This window comes from Aspergillus tubingensis (assembly GCF_013340325.1).
Source record: "Aspergillus tubingensis WU-2223L DNA, scaffold_3, whole genome shotgun sequence".
NCBI lineage: Eukaryota > Fungi > Ascomycota > Eurotiomycetes > Eurotiales > Aspergillaceae > Aspergillus > Aspergillus tubingensis.
In genome coordinates this window covers 2723797-2746105 of record NW_023336277.1, presented here as the reverse complement: position 1 = coordinate 2746105, position 22309 = coordinate 2723797, and the positions used below count along the sequence as shown (strand labels likewise).

At 50.5% G+C, this 22309-nt stretch overlaps 9 protein-coding genes across 9 annotated transcripts; 5 read left to right on the top strand and 4 right to left on the bottom strand.

Moving 5' to 3' along the window:
* Positions 1 to 163: 163 nt before the first annotated feature.
* AtWU_02027 (SNUT3/LISCH7 family protein) lies at positions 164 to 946 on the bottom strand (the record flags this gene model as incomplete). Its single annotated transcript, XM_035497141.1, has 2 exons — positions 164 to 558; positions 616 to 946. The coding sequence occupies 2 exons, from the start codon at positions 944 to 946 to the stop codon at positions 164 to 166; spliced, it is 726 nt and encodes a 241-aa protein (XP_035353034.1).
* A 1417-nt stretch (positions 947 to 2363) lies between these two features.
* On the top strand, positions 2364 to 3614 carry AtWU_02026 (Elongator subunit IKI1; the record flags this gene model as incomplete). Its single annotated transcript, XM_035497140.1, has 3 exons — positions 2364 to 2522; positions 2666 to 2822; positions 2884 to 3614. 3 exons carry the CDS (start codon positions 2364 to 2366, stop codon positions 3612 to 3614), a joined length of 1047 nt encoding a protein of 348 aa, XP_035353033.1.
* A 319-nt stretch (positions 3615 to 3933) lies between these two features.
* AtWU_02025 (SNAP receptor SEC22) lies at positions 3934 to 4866 on the bottom strand (the record flags this gene model as incomplete). The annotated part of the gene is made up of 5 exons (XM_035497139.1): positions 3934 to 3996; positions 4047 to 4452; positions 4524 to 4633; positions 4714 to 4748; positions 4833 to 4866. The coding sequence occupies 5 exons, from the start codon at positions 4864 to 4866 to the stop codon at positions 3934 to 3936; spliced, it is 648 nt and encodes a 215-aa protein (XP_035353032.1).
* A 116-nt stretch (positions 4867 to 4982) lies between these two features.
* On the top strand, positions 4983 to 6728 carry AtWU_02024 (ASXH domain-containing protein; the record flags this gene model as incomplete). The annotated part of the gene is made up of 4 exons (XM_035497138.1): positions 4983 to 5047; positions 5179 to 5371; positions 5456 to 5938; positions 6000 to 6728. The coding sequence occupies 4 exons, from the start codon at positions 4983 to 4985 to the stop codon at positions 6726 to 6728; spliced, it is 1470 nt and encodes a 489-aa protein (XP_035353031.1).
* A 219-nt stretch (positions 6729 to 6947) lies between these two features.
* On the bottom strand, positions 6948 to 8333 carry AtWU_02023 (short chain dehydrogenase/reductase family protein; the record flags this gene model as incomplete). Its single annotated transcript, XM_035497137.1, has 5 exons — positions 6948 to 7502; positions 7564 to 7634; positions 7691 to 7855; positions 7913 to 7998; positions 8059 to 8333. The coding sequence occupies 5 exons, from the start codon at positions 8331 to 8333 to the stop codon at positions 6948 to 6950; spliced, it is 1152 nt and encodes a 383-aa protein (XP_035353030.1).
* A 332-nt stretch (positions 8334 to 8665) lies between these two features.
* Positions 8666 to 10775, top strand: AtWU_02022 (CLPTM1 family protein; the record flags this gene model as incomplete). Its single annotated transcript, XM_035497136.1, has 4 exons — positions 8666 to 8707; positions 8784 to 9842; positions 9915 to 10400; positions 10458 to 10775. 4 exons carry the CDS (start codon positions 8666 to 8668, stop codon positions 10773 to 10775), a joined length of 1905 nt encoding a protein of 634 aa, XP_035353029.1.
* A 782-nt stretch (positions 10776 to 11557) lies between these two features.
* On the top strand, positions 11558 to 13916 carry AtWU_02021 (Mis6 domain protein; the record flags this gene model as incomplete). Its single annotated transcript, XM_035497135.1, has 4 exons — positions 11558 to 11579; positions 11630 to 11683; positions 11742 to 12769; positions 12822 to 13916. 4 exons carry the CDS (start codon positions 11558 to 11560, stop codon positions 13914 to 13916), a joined length of 2199 nt encoding a protein of 732 aa, XP_035353028.1.
* A 207-nt stretch (positions 13917 to 14123) lies between these two features.
* Positions 14124 to 15026, bottom strand: AtWU_02020 (post-initiation translation factor DPC29; the record flags this gene model as incomplete). Its single annotated transcript, XM_035497134.1, has 2 exons — positions 14124 to 14749; positions 14813 to 15026. 2 exons carry the CDS (start codon positions 15024 to 15026, stop codon positions 14124 to 14126), a joined length of 840 nt encoding a protein of 279 aa, XP_035353027.1.
* Positions 15027 to 15328: 302 nt separating this feature from the next.
* Positions 15329 to 21793, top strand: AtWU_02019 (AP-1 complex accessory protein LAA1; the record flags this gene model as incomplete). Its single annotated transcript, XM_035497133.1, has 6 exons — positions 15329 to 17776; positions 17832 to 18188; positions 18248 to 19525; positions 19583 to 19814; positions 19862 to 20163; positions 20219 to 21793. The coding sequence occupies 6 exons, from the start codon at positions 15329 to 15331 to the stop codon at positions 21791 to 21793; spliced, it is 6192 nt and encodes a 2063-aa protein (XP_035353026.1).
* Between the last annotated feature and the right edge of the window lie 516 nt (positions 21794 to 22309).

Here is a 22309-nt window from a genome sequence, read left to right as displayed (position 1 = left end):
AAGCCCTCCATAGATCTTGACTCCAGCCATGCATGAAAATTGATATCGCCCCAACAAAAAAAACATTTAGAGATGTGGAATAAATGGAAAGTGCAAATTTAAGAAAATGAGCAAGCGACGACCGATGATATCGTGAAGGTAGCCAGGAGACAGAAGCTTTTGGTCACCTCGAGGGACTGAGAGGTCTGTTGAATCCTCCGACACGATTCATGTACTGTCTGTACTCCGTCTTCTTCTCCTTGCGGACGCCATAGATGTCGTTCCCGGGAACCTTGGTGTTCTTCGTGCTCCTGAATTTCGTGAATCCCATGCTGCGGCGCATCATTGCCTCGACATCGTCTTCTCCCACAGCACCGTCACTGTCCACATCCATCTCATCTTTGTGCCGGTTCACACCCGACTTCGCATCCGTAGCACCGTTTGTCTGCCCTCTATGATCTCTGCGATCGTGCCTGCGGTCATTCCGGGGTCCGCGAGGTGGCGGCGTCCGCGACCGGTCCCTGTTGCCGTTCGGAATAGGTGATCGCGACCTGAACCTGTCTCCTTTCGAAGGGTAGCCTTCAAGCGTTGTTAGCATCTGTAGTTCAGAGGGATTTGGTTTTAATCTTGGCATACCGCGTCTATCATAGTGCCTATCCCGACTGACACTTCTTTCTCTGTCCCTCATTCCCCGTCCATCTCTGTCTCTGTCTCTGCGGTCGCGGTCACGGCGATCCCTCGACCGGCTTCTTTCTCGCCTCCTGTCCCTCCTATCTCTGGAACGAGAACGATATCTCCGGTCATCGCGAGGCCCATCGCGTCGTCCATCATCTTTCGCAATATGCTCCCGGCGAGGGCTTCTGGTATAATCTGGTTCTACTTCGGGTGAACGTGTCCTCCGGTCGTCTTGGTCCCACATGGCTGAGCTATCGACACGGCGAGCACGTTTCGCTGGTGGTTCCGTCATCTTGAGGCCGGGTATCTGTGGGAATTGTTGTGCTGATGGAGTGTTGTTTTCTTCGTGCACGTGTGATTCCGCAGGAGCGGTTCAAAGGGAAGGGGGATAGGGGATGTGGCGGCAGGTAAAGAGATATCCAAAGTAATCAGTCCATTACCCTTTCTTCCCTGATTTTCAATGTCAATTGATAGAGATAAGCGCGCCACGCAGTGGTTGTAGTCTTGACTGAGAATGAGAAAAAGTGCTCCGTAAGTCAGGTCCCGAGATTGAAGGCGTGAAGATTATTACGGTAGCCGGTTTCGACCTACTGCGCGGCTAGTCCGATGGCCTTGAACCACCGCCGATTCTGCGACCCAGGCCATTCACTAGATAAATAAAGAAATGGATAAATTGTTTGTAGTATTATGTTGCTATGATATTCTATAGATTGGCGAGTTTCATTCACAAGAGGGGAGTAAGCGCGAGATTGAGACACACAACCAAGTTGTTCAGGGAACTGATGCGGCCAGCTTATCGTTGCCGGAGATATGCGATAACCAAATTCCTAGGTAGGTCCAGTGGCTCGTTGATACAACTCCCACTATGGAAGTCTCACATGACAGCTTGAACTGACTTGATACTAATTTGGGGGTAATTTCTCAATGAAAAGTAATTCTGATAGCTGAGACAGGTTTCAATTGTTAGCATGTGGCCGCTCTGGCCAACTTGGTGATCCAGTGAAGTATATTCTTAATTTGAGACAGTGGAAAAGCCTCGTAAAGCTTTATTTCGACGACACTACTAGTAAAAGTAGTAGTATCCGCAGCACTAATTTTGCATTTAGTACGGCGAGAATGACCAGTGATACTACTTACTGAGTGTTGGGCTTCAACCTCAGCTAGTAGTGGTAGTAGTATCGATAGTACACTACATCACAGTAGCCTGGTCTCCGCAAGTTCATATAGACCCTATTAACTCAATGACTATAGAAAGAATCATCATAGTACTATTCAATGAGTCAGTAAGAGTGTCTATAGTGACACATATGGTTATGGCAAAGAGGATTTCTACTACTTATTATCACCTGTGATGTATGTTCTCAATAGCAGGTCACAATTATTTTAAGCATAGAGAAGATCAAAATTGGAATTCTGGTAGAAACATACTATATTTTATTGGAGTATAAATTGATCCCCTTGTAAAGCTTTTGACATCAACCGCTCTAAATTCTCCGAATGTTATTGCTGTAGTACGTACATCATGCGGGTGGGCCGACAGCCCTGAGCTTAAACGCCAGCGAGATCGCTCATTGGAAATCCTGGGCGCCCCTCCATAGCTCGATTGATTCATGGACCCCGCAATCTTTTGTGCCGAACCGAATCCGATTTTCTTCAAATTTCCCATTCCCGATCTTCCGCTGCATGTCGCCCTTACCTAACTTCCAACTATGGCGCCCGCAAGCACTTCTCACCGACAGACCCATAATTTGCTCTTGATCTCAAAGCTTCTTAGCCTGAGGGACACTGCATCACCGCTTACTTTGGTCTTGGACTCACTAGAGCAGCCCGCGACCCCACTGACCAAAGAATACATTCGACGTGCAAAGGTAGGCCTTCTATTTGCTCTAAGCACTGTGAAGTTGTTTGTACAGTGGAAAGTCGGCTACAGAGGCTTCTAAAAATGGCCTCCATGCCATTGACTAATTGCCTGTTTTGTCATCCTTGCCGATCTGGCTAACTGTCGCAACAGCTTTCCAGGACCCATGTAACCCTCCTTGCCTTTGAAACATTGAAAGCCCCAGACGGTGTCGATGCATTCATCTCCGCTCGCCGGAAGAGTCCTTTGGAAACCCTAAGAGCAGTTGGCGCTGCTTACCAAAACGTCTCGTCGAACAGCCCTTCTCGAAGTATGCCTGTCCCGAGCTTCTTCCCTTGAGCTTGTATCGTGAAGCGGCTAACATATCAAAGGGAGACTCATTCTCATCGACGCCATTAACCCGCTTCTACACTCGAAAAAGAATGACCCTCAGTTCCATATATCACAGTTCCTCAGCTCCTTCCTGATCCCGTCGAATCCCACGGCTCCCAAGGTGGACGTGTCGCTCGTGGTAAACTTCCATCAGGATGTTCCCAGCCCACCTGCTCTCTCGCCTTACGCACCTTCGCCCTTCTCGATGCTCACGTACCTTGCAACTACAATCATCACACTCCATTCATTCTCGCATATCCTCGCACAGAAAGCGGCACGTGATCGGAGTTTGGCCGCGCCTGTTTTTGGTCTTGAAGAAGAGCAAGATGGCGTGCTCCTTGGCCGACTAGACAAACCGAGTGGCCACGACGCATCAGAGGGGATTGTACTTGAGCTGGAGCACCGCAGGAAGAGTGGTCGTGGCGTTCTGGAATGGTACTTCCTTCCTCCCGCTTCTCGTTACCCTCCCCAATACCTGAAGGAGATTGTGACGTTGCTGGACGACCATCCCTTGTACCGCCCGCCACAGGAGCCGGACGCTGGTGCGGGCGAAGAAGAACCCGAATCAACATTCGAACTGCGCCTTACCGAAAGACAGAGACGGGATCGAGAGGGTGTGGTGCTGCCGTACTTCGATGCCCAGCAGGGCGACGGTCCTGGTGAAGGAGGACGCATCTTATACGACATGGGTGAAGAGGACGATTTTGACGAAGAGGAAGATGAAATCTAGGTTTACCTGCCTCGAGTTATTCATCACCCAGGCCCCTCATATACGCCACGAGGCACCATCCGACCGTCTGCGGATTCTCCTTAGGAAGACGTCATTTGCAACACGGGCCATGTGCGATAAAAGGATACGGATTCGCTGTTCAAGCTCTTACAACTATGCGACGACTTAAGAATATACAGTCCAACAGCTCTGCCAGATATTTGTTCGAGCTGATTCAAGTCCTGGGCTTATGGGGATGGTGTCCTGCAACCACCAGAGACATTATCTATGCATACAATCATATTAGCGGGTATCGAGTTCGGAGCCGTTTTGCCCGCAATTAAAAGAAGCGCCACCAAATGAGGAAAAGAAAGATAAACCCAACACCCGCGACAGGACCATACTGCGACAAGTTAGCGACAAGTCTGCCGTTGCCTCAAGACTTGAACCTACCTGCTTGACCAACAACTCCCAGTTGATCCGTACCGCGGCCTTCCTGTACTTCTTGCTGTCTTCTCGTAGACGGCCCGACAATTCACCCATTCTCTCCAAGCTATCGCCTCTGTATAGAAGGTCCTCGATGTTCTTGGTCATCACCTTTGTCACGTCCCGGAGCTCATCGTTCAGACGGTCGAGATTTTGCGACGCGCGACTATCCTGGTAGAGCTTCTTGGTGCGCTGGATGAAGGTGTCGAATTCCACAAAGGCGTATGGGCGCAGAGTCGGGGATTGATATTGTGTCGGGGAATATGTGGTAGTGAACTCGGTTGCGAGATCGGCCAGATAGGTGAACGCAAGCTTGCGCGGATAGGAGTGATCGCATATGCAAAGGAAGCAGATATCATCCTTGATAAGATAGCTAACTCCGGTGGTCAGCCAACTTGCACCGAGTAGTTTTGCGTCGTACAAGTTTCAAACACCAAAACATACTGTAGATTAAATTGACCGGATTCAATACTGGCTTGCGGCGCCGAATTGCGATTCAATCGGCGAAAGATCATCTTCGCCTGAGACTTGATCTCAGAGAGCTCCACTTCAGCCTGGAGAAGAACACCAAGATTCCCTATTGTCAGCTATCAAGCAACAATGGTGCAGTGAATGCGCCCTGAACCAAACTAACCTGCTCATCATCCACGGATGCCGCCAGCATCAAGCCTGTCTCGTAACATCAGCAAACGGCACACTTGGCTCACCCCCTCACTCTTCCTCCCCTTGAACAAGCACCGGACAGCATCTTACCATCAATTCTGGCAATCTGTGTTGACCTGACCATCGTGGCGATACTTATTTACCGTCTTAGCACCAAATCAAGCACTCCTTCCGTGGACGCAGTGGTTAGTTGGTGACTTCGGGGTATTGTCCAGATCTCCAATCCAGGCCCGCGGAACAATGGCCCGCCCTCGCAAGGCGGTCGACTGCGGCAGTTCAGCAGCGAAGCAGCAGTCAACAACAAGGTACGAATAAACCAACTAATGCTTGCATTCTCTTCTTTCCCTCTTGTGTCTGGAACAAGACGCATATAACGACCGCTGAGGAAGGCCGTCACTGACTTAGTGAGAGAGCGCTGACCTCGAGAATGTTTCAGAAGCCGCTCCTCTCGCTCTGTGAATGCGGCTGAACAGAGTAATGCCGGCGAATCGAGCTCCGCGATGCCACCATCTACTACTACTACCAATGCTAGACCGAAGCGGAATCCTAGAAGAGCCGCGAAGGATCCGTGGGAGGAGGAGAAGGTGATGACCAGTACGAAGTCACCGTTGGTTGATGCGGATTTAGTGGTATGTTGGAATCGCTAGATATGGCACTATCGATAGTGCTGGCGCAATGTTGGGAATGGCATGCTAATGACCAATATTGAACAGGGCCTACTTGCCAACCCCAAAGCTTGGGACTGTCTCGAAGAGAGCGAAAAGCAAGAGATCATAAAACTTCTTCCGGATAGTGTACATCCGGACCCTAACCCGCCAACGGATGATGATGCCGATGTGAAGATCCCCCCTCCTCCGCAGGAATTCTTACGCTACTCGAATAACTGGCGCGAAGGTATTCGGCAATTTCAAGTGGAGCTCCAGAATGGTTTCCATGATCCGGAATGGTTGCGCCAGGCGGAACTGGCTATGGAGGAGAGGGCCGCGGGCGCGTTTGACAGGTTTAAGGAGGAAGAGTTCGAAGAATTCTGGGGACAGAAACAGAAGATGGACAAGACACTATTGGCAGGACAAAGCTCTCAGGTGAAGTTGAAGACGCTGATTGACCATAATGTTGTTCGCGAGGGCGATGTTTGGAAGTACTCGCGATGCTTTTCCAAAGGTGCCGACAGAGTTCTGGTAGAGAAGGAGGCTAGGGTATGTGGAGACTTTATCGCATCTTGATTCGAACTTGACAGATTTGCTAACAACTCGCTAGATTGTGGGCATTAAGGGTGCGCGGTTGAGCTTCGTCATTCCTCCTGGACAGCGTGTATTTCTTCCCGTTGCTTCAAGCGGGAGCAAGCAAAACCAAAGCCATGCGGATGACACAAAAGCCGATGTGGAAGCTGGTGACCGGCAGCAAGATAGTGATGCTGTTGAATCCGACTCTAACGTCCAACGGAATATATGTGCCACGGCAGAGCCTGTCTCTCCCAAGAAGCGCAAATGTGAAGATGAACACGGGGACTGCAAACGACAGCGTTCGCAGCCTTCAGAAGCCGATCTCCAAGCTGAGTCACCTAGCGAGGTGCCTAAAAACATGACAGAAGCGGCAGCAGAAACCGCCAGCCCTTCAACAACGGCAGAGGCCGTTTCGTCCGCAGAGGTTGCAGAAATCTCCACAGCAACAAGTGAGAAGCCGGACAGCGCGGGCGAAGCATCAGACGAACCGTCCGTATCAGTGCCCGAAGCCCCTCAGGAATCGACAGAAGATACGGAGAAGACACCGCCTGCGAACGCTCCCGATGCCAATATGGACGAGATATTGATTGAAAATATTCAGGGGCTTACTTCACTTGCCTCGAGGATTATAGAAGTCGATGGTCGTATTACGGACATTCCTAATGGGAATGCTTGGAAAGAGTTCCGTACGTATCGGAATAACCAGGATATGGGTAGTTTATGGGAGGTGAGACAAGCTTGGTTCCAACGTGCTGGGAAGTAAATAGGATGGCTGGTCCTTCTATGTACGCGCCCAACATACTAATATGCTTTACTCTCTCCCTGTTTGGACATTCCTTTAGATCATGGCGGTGTCGCCAACATAGCTAGTACAAGTCCCTCATGATACCTCTACCATAGACATGAGTGGACTCCTCATTCATAATATTACCTATCAATTATCCAAAACACGTCAAGAAACATGAGATCTCATGCGTTACCACTAAAATCCCTCATGACCAGTCCCCATACCCATGATCATACCTTCGTCCTTAGACGACCGACCAGCCTCATCAGCAGCATAATCCACAGCAAAGCTCGCCTGAATAAAGTCCTCCAACTCTTCACTAACCGTCTTAAGCTTCTCCTTTACACTCGCCACACCCTCCTGTCCCACAATATGTCGTGACGGGGGATTCTCATGGCCGGCGATAGCTGTGATAGCGTAGACAGTTTCACTCACCAGCACCTCCATATGCGCCGAACTGAGCGGGGGATACGTCGATATAACCTCCGAAGCCGAGAACGGACCGTCTTCGATAGAGTTCCCTTGGTTCGATCCATTAGATGTTTCTGCGGATGATTGCGTGTTGCTCGACAGACGTGAGACGAGTCGGTTCATGATCCCGCGGAATAGTGGTGCCTGATTAGCTGAGGATGAGTATACGGGTCCTATGGGTGGAACGCTGGTCACTAGGTTTGTGAGAATACCGATCTCGATGCTGCATTGGAATATGGTGAGTTTTATGTTGAATGGGGCGATCTCGTATGCGAGACTCTGGTGGATGGGTTGGTTAGCGATAAGGTTGGCATGGAGCATTGCATGTGGTGAGGCTTACGTCGCAGAAGCCTTCGAGAGCCCATCCGGCTGCGCAGTACATTCCCAGTCCGGGTGTACCTATGTGAGCGGCTGTTCTTTTGGTCAGATACTGTATGATGTATGTGGGAGGTAGGAGTTGTGCTTACTGATGCCGGAGAGGATCGTGATGTGTCCTGCCTTTTGCCTTCGCATGTGCGGCAGCGCTGCTTTGATGATGTTGAGTGGACCAAAGTAGTTGCTCTCAAACTGGTCTCGGACGAGATTTAGTGTCTGCTGTGAGGCCGAGAGCTCTTCCACTGTTCCGATGAGGGCTACGATGCCATTTAGCGATGTGCAAGATGTAGGTTTGGAGGCTGCTGAAGGCTAACCTTGGCTGGTGCAGCATAGAAGAACGTCTACTCTGCCAAAGGAAGCGACTGCTTGCGCCACTATGGCCTGGCACTCGCCGACCATTCTGTAAGATAATAATAAGCCTATGTCATATGGTCGAGAGGGTTCGAGATCCAAATCACACCTTATGTCTAGAGGCAGTGCCTTGAATCGCTTCCCCCAACCCTCATTGCTTTCGATTTCTGCGAGAAAAGCATCGAACATATCGCGACGACACTCATCGCGATCCAGGTTCGAATGCGCCAGTCCAACCAGGGCATAGTCGCCATGCATTAAAATCTGGCGCGTCACAGAGATGCCGATGGGGGAATCCCCGGCTGTGATAACCCACACCCGCGGCTCATTATGAGCAGGAAACTGAGGGCGGGAGTAATCGGGAGAGGGCTGATTGTCCGCCATTGGGATAAAAACCGACCTTCATGAGGCTAACATGCCCATTGCGCGACTCAGTGCTTCTTCTCCAAGTTAGGCGGATTCGTAGCAGATCGGTGATGTGGAGAAATCCGCGGAGGAGGGATTTATGACATGCTTTCCCTTTCCCACTTCCGCCTGGCTTATCGCCGGGACCCGCCAAGGGCCAAAACGCCGCGCCTTTTCTGGGCCAGAACCAACCAACCAGCCGTTAGCCTTCGTGTTCCTTCGTGGCCTCTTTTCTTTTCCTTCTCCTCTTTCTTCCCCCTCTCCCTTGTTTTTCCATCTTTGCTGACCAGGTTTGCTATTAACGGGTCGCAATGCCGGAACAACGTCAGCGCAGGGAGGAGCCGGAGCAAAGCGTGCGTATGCTTCAATCTGCTTTTGTTTGGTACTGGATTCGATGGTTTAGCTGACAGTCGCTTTTGCTTGCTTTAGTCCGGCTTCAAGGGTGCCCTTCAGGGCCTGGCTTTCTTCTTGTTGGCGCAGTTCGTGATGAGCCAGTTCTTTGGGTCAAAGAACAACGCCGGCTCAGGAGCGAAGCCTAGTGATGTGCCTTCTTTCAACACGCGTCCGCCTCGCAGCGAAGTGTCCAACTACAGTCCCGTCCCTGATCTCGTTACCCCGATTTGGCCCTCCGATAGTGCCTTGGACCTGAATATCTACGTTTCGCCTTCGATTATTGTCCCTGGATTCAAGTCTTTCCCATCGGATTCGCTCGTTCTGGAGGAAAAGAACTTTACTATCGGAAACTACAGTGACACTAGAGAAATTGATACGACCATCAAGATCCCCAAGGAGGTTCAACGCAATGGAACTCTCTGGGCGCATTTCTTTGTCGGACTCACCGGACACCAGCTCGACCCTACCGCCAAGGATTATAGCACCGATAGTGCCGTTCATTTCTTCCGCCCCTTGAACCAGTACCTCCCCAAGAAGAAGGTGAAGAAGTTGAAGAACCTGCTGGCTTCGTCAGAGGAAACCCAGGAAGAAGAGGATGATGGCACTCCCGATGTCTCCATTGCGTCATACTACCACCCGAACTTCACCGTGTCTGTTGTTCCTGACTCCGGTGCACAGAAGTACCGTCAGGTTCACCCCGCTGTTAGACAGCATATGCAGCTCGAAACGACTGGCGCGCGGGATGCCACCGGGCAGAATGGCTGGTACTATCCGATTGTCTTCCTGAACACCTTTTGGCAGCTCAGAAGCCACATGATGGAGCTCAACTCCACCGTCGAGACCGTTCCCATGCGTATCACTCTTAACAACTTGCAGAACTGGAAGTTCAGCATGATGGCAAGTGTTGATGAGAACGCAAAGGCAAACGCCAAGCAGGCGGCTTTCGGTGGTCAGACACCCGGTGGCGGCGACGGTACTGAGTTCGAAATGGTCAAGGAAGTCCTGCTCGACACGAACATCTACCTGCTCTGCACAACTGGTGTGGTTACGATCCTCCATATGGTCTTCGAAACTCTGGCCTTCAAGAACGATATTGTAAGCTTATCACTTCGTCCCCCTTTCGGAGCCTTTTTGTTTCAAACGCTAATGGGTATGTACTCTAATTAGTCTCACTGGCGCAAGAAGAAGGATGTTGTCGGTACCTCCGTTCGTACCATCCTGGCGAACGTCTTCATGCAGGCGGTCATTTTCCTCTACTTGATGGATAACAGTGAGAACACTTCTTGGATGATCCTCGCAAGTCAAGGTTTTGGTATCTTGCTAGAAGCCTGGAAGATCACCAAGACAGTAGACGTGCGCTTGCGTCCTCCGCCGGCTGGATCATTTTTCTCCTTCCTGCCTTATGTTATTGTCTTTGAGGACAAGCACAAGCTCAGCGAGACGGAGCAGAAGACCAAAGAGTATGATGAGATCGCATTCCGCTGGCTGTATATCATTGCCGTCCCACTCTTGGCCGCGTATGCTGTGTACAGCTTGATCTACAACACGCACAAGTCGTGGTACTCCTATGTCATCGAGACGCTTGTTGGCAGTGTCTACGCCTACGGCTTCCTGATGATGGTGCCTAGTTTGTACATCAACTATCGGCTGAAGGTATGTTTCCGTTCTTGCACCCACTCTTGTAATGACCTTGCTAACTCACTATGATAGTCTGTCGCTCATATGCCCGGAAAGGCACTGACGTACAAGTTCCTCAACACCTTCATCGATGATCTTTTCGCTTTCACCGTTAAGATGCCTTGGCTCCACAGATTGGCAACCTTCCGGGATGATATTATCTTCTTTATCTGGCTTTACCAAGGCTGGAAGTACAAGGTTGATTACAAGCGTGTCAATGAGTTCGGTCAGGGAGGCGACAGTGATGAGGAGGAAGAGGAGCCCACACCGGCTGAGGAGCCCAAGGCCAAGGAGACAGCGACTGCCTCCGGAAAAGCAAGCTCTAAGCAGCCGGCTAGGAAGAGGAAGTAGACGTAATTGGCTTCATTCTTTCTAGATGCATTTCCAAATTACTGTCCATAGTTGAGATGTTGGAGACATTTATGGGCCATACCTTTTTGTTCCCCCCACGATGTCCATTACTACCAATCGCATAATGAGGAGCTGTATACAGCTCAAGATCATCTAGATCGAGATTTTCAGTATAAAGTAAACTAATTCCTCTGCCACCCAAAGAAGGGCGTCAGAAGTCCAGTTTAGCGCATATGAAGTTAAGATATTGACTGTAGGCGGCTATCACCCATCAACTAGCTGCGACTAAGGCGCCTTGGAGAAGCATTAATGTAAGACATTTGTACGGACCAGAACAAGGTCTCACGAGGCCAAAAGTTGAGATAATTGTGAAGTGTCCATGGTGTTCGCAGTTACAATCCGCGACGCTGGCATTCGGCCTGGAAGTGGTTGTGTTGTTGGACACCCGAAATGGTAAAGTTGCGCTCTCAGTCAGGCTCCATTTCCCGCGATCAACTGAAACAGTCCCACGCGACGGAGGTACATATTAAAACCACTTACCACAGCAAACAACGATTCCAACATCCGCGTACTGTATCCCTCGCGCTAAAATAGCAAATTATCGGGCGCTTTATGGTAATAGAGTCTAGCGAGCTGTTTACTCAGTGCGACAGTCTTGGTCTTGCGCGTGATGCGCCTGGTGGTGCGAAACACTTAAAAGTCTAGCACGGCTTCAATCGGGCAGGAGGACGAAAAACATATTGATTGATTCATAATATTGATAAGCTATTTGCGAAACAGACATGTCGTCCGATTCCGAAAGAGGTTTGTCGAGCCTGGTTCGTACACGATCGAGTTGCTGATGATGATACTAGACACTGAAGTCAGGCCCAGTAGCCTTGAAGATGCGATCCAGCACCTTGAAGCAGGTAAACCCAGTGAACAAGGCATGATTCTAAAAAGTTCGCATCATTAATGTATACCCAGTTGCTTTCGTACCTCCAAAACAACGTTATACGGATGCTGGCCAGTTGGCCAAAACAATAGCAACCCACGCGTACGAGAGCGGCATACCGCAAGCTGCCCTCGAACGCTTGTTGAAGCTCCTCACGACACACAATGCTCTTGATCAAGGCACAGTTACCACACTAGTCAAGAACTTGTACCCACTGGAGAGGGTATCCTCCAAACTAATCACACGAGTTGTGTGCTGTCTTGGTCCTGCCAAAACAAAGCCCAGTCCTGCGACCCAGGCTCTGCTTGTGCGATGGCTCATTCTTGTATACGATTACCTTGATGACAAGTCTCATCTGGGAAAACTATACGCTGTGCTGTTCAACTATCTGGACATGATCAGTCTACGCAAGCCTCTATGCCAATTGCTTTCGTTCATCACGAGGCGCAAGCATGTCAAGCCCTTTCGTATCCAAGCTCTTATGGAGCTAGTCAGCCTTTCTGGTGGTGAAGAGAAAGAGCTCTTGATTCTACTTAATGTGTTCAAAAACTACTGTCCTGATGTTATTGTTGGTGACCTCGGTTTCACGGGAAGAAAGGCATCCTTCTTCAAACATCCGGACCCTGAATGGACCGCTCATGTCAGGGAAATTCAGGATACCCACCTTGAAAAGTTGCAGGCAGTGCAGCCATCGACATTCCAGGTCGTACATCGCGGTCTAGCAAAGAGAAGCAAGGTAGAGGCCATTGTTCCTGATGTGAAGACATCAAGGGTGTCTTATAGCCACACTTCTTTGGAAGAACTGCGTGGTGTTGAGCATCTTGTTGACAAGATTGACAAGATAGAATTACCTAACCAGATCATATCCATGCTGGGGAATAACCTAGCGCAGAAGTACCTTTTTCTGGCTCGTTCTGAGGTTGCAGATCGCCGGTTGAATGACTGGCTCAGAACGTTCTTAAATGACCAATTGGAAATCGCGCGGGCAAATGACGTAGAAGACCATGAGAGCTTGGGCTACATATTGGCTTTGGCGGTTGAATATGCGCAATACACGAAGGTATTCCCCTTCAGTCACTACTGACCTACCTTGGTGGCTTACATGGGTACAGGAAATACCGGACGCTTTCACATCGTTTCTCAAAAAGTATCTCATCTCCTGGAATGGCGAAGACAACAGAGAGCAGATACTTGGGCTTCTCGTGTATCTTCCCGTTCTTGACTTCGATACTCTGAGCAGTGATTTCTTGACACCACTGGAGAGAGCACTCCTCAACGGAGCCATTTCATCAAGAACATCTCTGCTTGATTTCTATTCGGCCTTGATCCGTCAATGGGGAATCCAGTTGAGGACCAATTCACAGACTACAGAGGAATTCAAACCATTGGGCCGCCTGATATCGCACGCAGAACTTCTAGCCTTATCGACGTTAGAGTGCCTGACCTCAATGCCGGATCTCACAGATGCCCAACATGAGAAACACAAGCCCGCCACATTGTCCATCTTGGACTTCTACTGTACCCTAGCCGAACTTTTCACACACGCATCCACGAATGGGAGCATTCGACTTACTGTCCCGCTAGCTCCTACAGTTTATACACTTGCCTTCACGCCCATCAACTCAGTCATCTCCATCATGTGCTCAGTGCTTGCCAGCTACAAGTCGTCCTTTGAGGCTTCCCTCACCTCTCAGGTTCTCCGGGTACCAAACTCTCAAGACTCGCTCTATCCGACAGAACTTGTGGGTCAATTCAATGGTTATATCATGGACATCTGTAACCTGATATGGCGGAACCGAGGTCTCAACTCCGAAGACCCCAACGCTGTGGGCTGTTTAATACCGGCCCCTACCATTGCTGCGCTGACGCGATTCATTCGTGAGTACAATGAGAAGGAAAGAAAGCGCGATTCCTCTTTCGTCTACACAATCTCCTCGGTCTTCTCTCTCAGTCACCATGTGGCACTGTGCAACTTATCTGCGGCTTGCTTCTCTGACATCGAAGATGAGAACAACATTGGCGATGAGCAGCCCAAGCTGAGGAAGCCAGTGACGCAGAAGGCACTGAGTGCGCTGGAGAAAGAAGGAGGCATGAAGATGGCGTGGCAGGAGTATAGAGTGCGGATGCTTGACTGGCTTGACGCGACAGGAAGCGTTGGAATTGGTAATTTGATGCGGAGCACGATGAAGGCTTTGCGAAAAGAGTAGAGGTGATATCAGAAGTAAGCCCACTTATGCTTTCCTCTTGGAAGAATTCGAAATCCATACACCAGAGTTATCATAGTTCGTAGTTATATAGTACAGAAAGGGCTCGCCGAGCCGCCAGTTCCGAGCTAGTGTACACTGTAAGGTAAAAGGATGAGAAGGCCCAGGCTGTAGCCGTGAAAGGCATCGAACGCCAAAATCGAAAAATCATCAAAAGCGCTGAACCGTGTTCAGGTAGATATCTCGCAGACTCGGCTCTTCTCGAAGGTCACTGATGATATCTTCCATTTCTGCGACTTGCGCCTCATCCTTGAGGTCGACTATTGTGTCTTGGTTGGGATCCCATATGATATCCAGCTCCTCAATTGGAATGTCAATCATTTTGCTGAGGGCTTCGCCCACACTCTTTGTTTCTGTAGGTTCCGTGAAGACAAGGAGCCGGCCTTGTTCATCCGCCGTGATGTCCGTCGCACCTGCTTCGATAGCCTGGTCAATATAGTTGTCGGGATCCACCCCATCCTTCTTCTCGAAGATGATCCTGCCTTTCTTTTCGAAGAGGTATGTAGTAGGTGTGACGATGCCCCCTGCATCTTTGATAGCATGTCGAACGTCTTGCAATACGCGGGCTTTCTGGTCGGTCAGACACTCGAGAACGGCCGCGACTGAATGAGGGAGGATGGCTTCGACCGTGACCTGCTCCAGAGCTTCACCGGTGACACTTATGCCTTGTCCTCGAGCAACTGCCGCTTCGATCACAGTCTTAGGAATTCCTGCTCGCTTTGCATTCGAAAGGGCGAGGGTAAGGCGCGGGTTGAATTTAGGATCGGGACCCCACACTGCTTGAGATCAATACCAAGAAATGACGTGGAATTGATTGCCGAAACTCTTCAAGTACATACTCTGAGTCGCACTGCTGATTTCCTTGCCGATAAGCTGGCGTTCCTTGCTTTTGGCCTTGTCATTCTTGGCCTTGTCATGTTTGATCTGAGACCATCGATTGTGTCCTGCAAGCCACGGAGCGCTGGTGGTGAGGGTACGGCAACCATCGCTCACCACCCAACTCGCGCGGGCAACCCGCTGCTGCACCAGGCGTTTGCATACGATCGTCGTCATTGCAGAAAGCTTCGATAGAACATCCCCGCAAGCGCGTCAGTCCCTGAAAAAGTGTCTAGAATCGCGATCTGATAGCGGGGCCGGTGCAACAGTTTCTCCGCGACCGCCCCCGGACGGAAGTTGAGGCCAAGTGCCCGCTTAAAGGGGGGGGATCCATCCCATCTCCATCCCATAGAAAGTCTGGCCGACCTGTCACACCAGATTGTGGTCGCATCGTGTTCACCCTTTCGCATCTCACCTCTGTTCATTCCTTGTGAAAGGGAACCCTATGGGTGACCCTTTAGTCGCCATAGTCGATCCCAATGTCTTCATCGGAAAACGCTACGTCTACTAACTCCGACAACCATGCGGTCCCCCGAGCGGAGCTTGATATCACCAAGCTCCATGCGCTCCCCTCCGAACAACAGGACCTGTACCTCCTCACCTTCACCTCCGATCTGGTTCAACACATTTCCGGCCTCGATAAGGCTCAAGTATCGTCGCAGCAGAAGTTCTTGAAAAAGGAATTGTTCAAGATACTCACGCTTTCCTCGCCGACCATCACGCGAGTCATCCGCAATAACCTGGGCAGGTGTTTCGGGGCAATCTTCAGCAAGGGTGATCGTGGCATACTGTTTGAGACGGTTACCGAGTTATTAGGGCTTCTTAATACCGGCAAGAGCGATGCGGAATTAAAGACTAGGTTCGCTGTGGCCCATTGTATGGGCGAGGTCTTTGCGGTCGCCGGAGAAAGTGTCTTTGCGCAATCAGGCGTTGTCGTTGCAAGCTTGCTCAAACTGCTCAAAGCGTCTAGCAACCATACTGGATGTCGTGGGTCAACCTTTGCCGCCCTGCGAAAGGTGGTGGTTGGCACTGGAGTTCCCGTGGACGAAGGAACTGCGCGCGACATCTGGAAACAAGCTCGCAATGCCGCAACCGGGGACAAATCAACCTTCGTCCAAGTACATGCCTGTCGCTGCCTGGAGCAGTTAGTAAACACGACACCATACTTTGACAATACGAACGACTTCGACTACCTGAAGACCTTGGTATGGAAAGTCATTGACAGCCCAGTGGCCCCGGTCAGACACGCGGCCGCGGCCTGCTTGGCTCGTGCGCTGGCTAAGTTGCATGCTACCGATACCCCGATCATCTCGGTCCCGAAGTCGAAGAAAGCAAAGAGATTATCAAAGAAGCCGACTGCTAAACCTGGAGAGGATGAAGAAGAGGCCGAAATCTCAGAGTCCTCTGCTCCCAAGAAGGCAGAGCCACGTTTGTTCTTCCTCCTTCCTGACCTTCTTCGTCAGCTGTCTGCGCAGTATTTACGGAGCACAACTTCCAACCGGGCCCGCGCAGGTATTGCCATCTGCTACAAGCATGTTCTGCGGATCCTTGGGGATAAGATCATTGAGGAACGTTACGGCCAAATCGCGAATCATCTGCTGTTTGATATTCTGAACCACCCCACGGTCACTTACAACCGATTTAGACTCCTTATGACCAGAAAGTATGTCAAAAGTGTCCTTGAGGATACTGTTGGCCGCGAATCACTCCGGGAGACTAGTCAGCTCAATGCGGCCAAGTGGCTTATCAATGATGTTCTCAAGGATTATCCTCAAGTAATCCAGGAACGCCGTGAGCCGAGCAAACATTCCCTCACGAGCGCCTTAAGTGCACTGTCTTCTCTGATTGAGTCGCTTGGTTCTGCTTTCGGTACCCTGGCGGAACCGTGTCGCGAAGCTCTGCTCCAAGTGCTACCGCATCCTAGCTATACTGTCCAGATCCATACAGCTCAATGCTTACGCAACTTCGTTCTTGCGTGTCCGCACCAGTTGTTGTCCTGTGTCACTATTTGCCTCAACAGCCTGAACCGAGAAGTGGGACAGTTGTCAACCCCCCGACAGTCCCCGCGTCGCTGCATCGGTTATGCCAATGGACTCTCTGCTATGCTAAGTACATCTCGGCTGCAGCCTCTTTACGGCTCAGTAGAGGTGTTCTCGCGTGTCTTCACCCAGGCGACCGATCTCCTGAAGACTAGTAGCAACTCGGAATTACGTGCCGCCAGTACACAGATTCAAGTTGCTTGGATCCTAATCGGAGGGTTGATGCCACTTGGCCCTAGTTTCGTGAAGATTCATCTCTCTCAATTATCGCTACTATGGAAGAATGCGCTTCCCAAACACCTCAGCCAAGAAAATTCTGGCAAACGCGGTATATTGGAATTGAGTTTCCTTGCGCATGTGAGGGAATGCGCTTTGAGTTCGTTGTTGGTGTTCATGGAGTTCAACAGCAGACTAATAACTGCCGACGGCGCCAAGAGAATCGCCATTATGCTTCAAAACACAGTTGAATTCCTGGACGATCTGCCCCGACAAAAGACTGCCAACGAACTGTCGCAGCGACTTCACCCATCATTGCAGCTTCATGATATCGAAACCATGGTCCGGCGCCGTGTTCTGCAGTGCTTTACTAAGCTACTCCGGGTTCATCCTGTTAGCCATGCCGATGTCATTTCTCAGTCTAGTCTATTGAGCTTGGCCATCTCCTCGTTTGCTGACCCCGATGCGGCCCAGGCTGGTCCATTGGAGAGCTCAATCGCGGCATCTACCGCGCAGTTCGAGACTTTGTGGGATCTATGTGACAACTATGGCTTCGGAATGACAGGCCTGGCGAGAGAGTACGTGCGTGTCACCCTTACTGGCAAGCATGGTACCGATAACGGACCTGCTTGGTCGGCCGTTGATTCAGCGGATCAGGCTGTGGATGAAGCTGTGAGTTATATGCGTTTATCTCAGATCATATGTAATAGGACTAACATCTTTGCAGTTGACTTTCCCTATATGCCAAGCAAGCGAACATGATTCTCTACTTTTGTACTCGAGGAGGGAAGAAGATTCTTCTCTGGCCGACCCCCATTCCACTGGTGTTGTGAATGCTGCCATTGAGCTATTCTCTGTCGCGATCCCCCTGCACACCCCAAGGGTCCAGGAAGGTAGCGTAGAACAAATTGCAACCTTCCTCTCATCCACCAGTCTCCAGCGTAATCCCGGGCGCAAGGCTGCTATGGTCGTCAATATCGCTGTGGCACTACTACATGCTCTCAAAGTCTCCGTGAAAGAGACCGGTTTCACATCTGGGAAGCTCAATCCAGCAACTGATAAGGTGTTGCAGGAACTTGTTCAGGTAAGTCTCGTTGGCAGAGCTATAACGGCAAGTCTATGACAGAAAGCTAACTGACGCAGAAATTCGTAACCGATGCTGATTTGACTGTCCGCACAATCGGAGTTGAGGCACTCGGACGTCTTTGTGAGAGCTCTGGGACCGCTTTCACCAATACACAGATCAACTGGCTGGTCGACACGATTGTGGAGAACCGCGAGCCCAATACCCGTGCTGGCTGTGCTGCTGCCTTGGGTTGCATTCATTCCCAAGTTGGTGGTATGGCAGCTGGTCTGCATCTTAAGACCATCGTGGGCGTTCTGATGTCCCTGTGTAGCGACCCTCATCCTGTCGTCCACTTCTGGGCTCTTGGTGGTCTCGAAAGAGTTGCCAACTCTGCCGGACTGACCTTTTCGCCCTTCGTATCAAGCTCCCTCGGAATGCTGGCCCAGCTATACAACGCGGACACTCACAATGAAGAGGCGGCAGCTTTAGCGACCTCCAACATCGAAATGTCCTTCCTCACCCCTGTCGTGATCAGCCGCTGTGTTGACTCCCTTATCAATGTTCTCGGACCGGATCTTCAGGACATTGCTAAAACACGAAACCTCATTCTTACTCTCCTTCGTCAATTCCAGCTAGAGGACAATTCTGCTCTAGTCACTGAAAGCTCTAAATGCTTGGATCATCTCTCCCTGTATGCGCCGGGCTACGTTGACTTTTCTGGATACGTAAAGCGCTTGCAGAATGAGCTCAGCGCTGGCAATCCATTGATGAGAGATGTGGCTATTCGGGGGTTGAGTAATCTCATGAAGCGTGACGCCGGAGCTGTGCTCCGCACTGCCACTCCGACCCTCGAAGAGGAAATCTGGCTTGCATTCGATGATACTCCAGACTGCCCAATACTCAGAAGCATGATCCAGGATTGGCTGCAACAGACGGCCCTCGTGGAGACGGAGTTATGGATACAGCGCTGCCACAACACGCTGACCAAGACTCGTGTTAAGGTCGAAGATATCCCATTAACATCTGCAATCAGACCTGCTGGAAATGACATGCCAGATGATGAAGTTGCAGGGTTTGCGTCCGCAATTGCGGGTGCTGGTCAGACAGAAGAGGCAAATGGCGCTGTCTCTAGTCAGGAGCTTCTCAAGTGGCAGACCCGGAATTTCGTCATGAGCTGTCTTAGCGAGCTTTTGGCACTTGTACAAGAGGCAATTCTGCCCGATCAGACCATCCCTGCCGAGCTTGCGCTGCAGCAGAAGGTTGGAGATATCGTCCGAATGGCTTTCTCAGCATCCACTGCCAATGTAATTGAACTTCGAGTCTGGGGATTGCGGATTATCGATCAAGTTCTCAAAGTATGTTGACCTTGTGCATGGTGAAATAGTCACCCTCTGAGCTAACAACTCTATCAGATGTTTGGCAAGACACCCGATCCAGACTTCACCGAGGCATCCCTTCTGGAACAGTACCAAGCCCAAATCGGATCGGCTCTGACCCCTGCGTTTGCTGCCGACTCGTCTGCGGAATTAGCATCAGAGGCTATCAATGTCTCTGCGACATTCATTGCTACCGGGATTGTGACCAATGTTGATCGAATGGGTAGAATCCTGAAGCTCCTGGTTCTTGGCCTTGAGAACTTTTCTAGTAAGTGCCATATGATCTTGCAGTGGAATTCCGTTAACAACCCCCAGAAAACCTTGACACCACCGAGATTGGTGACCTCAAAGGTCTCAACCCGAATGCTAGGGTTATGGTCAAGATGGCCTTGTATTCTGCCTGGGCACGGCTCCAGATTGCTAGTATTGAGCAGGACTACCTGAACCAAGTCGTTCAACCGTATCTCACGAAGCTCACTCCGCTATGGTTGTCTTCGCTCCAGGAATATGCCCGGCTGCGTTTCGAGCCGGATATCTCAGGCAGCTTGGGTACTGGCCCTATGAGTGGGGATTTGGACGAGGTATACGCGGCATTGAATCGGGAGACTCTCTTGAAGGTAGGACAATACTGGCAGACGAACTTACTAGTCAAGATGTTGACCATAGTTACAGTTTTACCAAGACTCCTGGTTGAACCTTGTCGACGCTATTGCTGGTCTGGTCGAAAAGGACATCGACTTTGTCTTTGACGCATTGGACGGCAAGTCGGAGTTGGAAGAATCCGAGAAGACACAAAAGGATGACGAGCAGAAATCCAGCGATGAGCCAAAGGGCAAGGGTGACAACATCAACTATCGTGATGAGCCTGTTGCGTTCTTTTTCGTTCTCTTTGGTCTGGCATTTGAAGCTCTCGTTGACCAGTCTACAACCCCATCCCAGAGATTGGAGATTCTTCAGGCTCTTAAGAGAATCTTGAGGCCGGTCATCTCGGGTAATGCGATCTATCAAGATGCTATCTTTTCGGAGACTATGGACTCTCTGGACCGTCTCGCGTTGACCGAAACAACCCCCATTCAAAATGTCATCGTGGAGATCGCACGAAACCTGTCTTTGGACCATCCTTCTGCCAAGGACAGCGAGGGCCGAGACGATCATCTGTCCGATGACATCGAACAGCTTTTCGAGCTAACAAGGAGCATAATTCTCGTGCTCGCAGGGCTCCTGCCTAATCTTCGCGAGTCCACACCTCTTGCACGATTCAACGTTGGATCGGATGATGCCTTGTCCCTCATCCGGCTTGCGCTCTCATCGCTGGTTAACGTCGCTTCGATCTTCCCCTCAATTATCCGCAATGACCTCAACGCATGCATTCTACACATCTTCAGCACTATCTTGGCGACAGGGCTGTGCCAGGCAGAGGTTGTGCCCCAGGCGCTTCCGACTTTCAAACACTTCATCAGCAGCGTAGCGAACTCTCCCGAAGTCAGTCCAGAACACCCGGAGAATCTTGGTGTTGTCTCTCGCCAGTTGCGTGGTTGTCTTACACGCTTCCTCACTACCCTAACTTTTGCGCAACGACGAGAGTCCGAATCCTCCCTCCCCTGCGCGAAGAACACGCTCCTCGCCATTGCCATTCTACTAACGAGCGGCGGACACATTATTCCACCTCAAGATCCTGTCATCTTCCGAGTCCTGGACGAACTCCTAGACTGTCTTCAGGATGTCGGTCTTGCCAACGTTGCCGCCGGTTGCATTCGCTCCATTCTCCTGACCTCGAACCCGAGATCACCTACCAGCGAAGTCATCGCCCGCTACCTGTTACCCCGACTCATTGCCTTCTACGTCGGCTGTCCCACAGACAATGGCGACGTCCCCAGCGACCCCGAAAACTCCAAGACCGTCATTGCGCGCACGCTCGTCGCATGTGTCAGCAATGCAGTTTTCCCTGCACACGAGATGCCTACCGCCATCTCCCTAATCATGTCAACGCTACTTTCTCGCGCGAAGCGTGACGGACAGGCCGTCTACCAGGAAACCGCCGTTCATCTGCTGGAACTGGCCAAGGCCAATCAGCTCGTATTCCGAGCGCTCGTGGCTACCATGAGTCCGGACCAGAAGACACGACTCGAGGAAATCCTCCGCAGTGCGGAAGTCGGTTCGGGAGCCACCAAACATTCCCGCGAGAGCACGCAGTCCAGCAGTGAACAGCAAGCCATGCCTAGTATTGCGCTGAGGTTCGACTTTTAGTATACTATTTTTGTATTCTTTGCGTCGTTGCTTTCTTCTTATCATGTTCTCCTCTTTACCCTTTGTTGTCTTTTATTTCGTGTTCATCTTTTTGCTCATGTTACAAACCACCCCCTGTATAAATTTAATTGGACAGGACGTGAGTGTCTCTGGCTCCTGCCGGATGACATGTCCTATCATGCATGCATGGCACGAGGTGTGATGATGACGACAACGCAGGGATAAATGGCTAGTCCCTGGAAGGAAAGGGTCCCGTGCACAGGTCATGATGGCGAGCGTTGCGTTTATGAGGTACATGTCCCCATACTACTATTTGCATATATAGAGTTATTGTTTTAAAGATCATAGAGAAGTATAGGTATAGGTACAATGAGGAATGTTGACATGACATGTCATGACATGACAAGGATAATGAACGATGATGGAACTCGTCTATATGTTGCAATCGTTTCCATCCAGGAAATAGAGCAGAGAATTGAAAGGGACAGAGAGAGATGAACTCAAGACAAATAGATG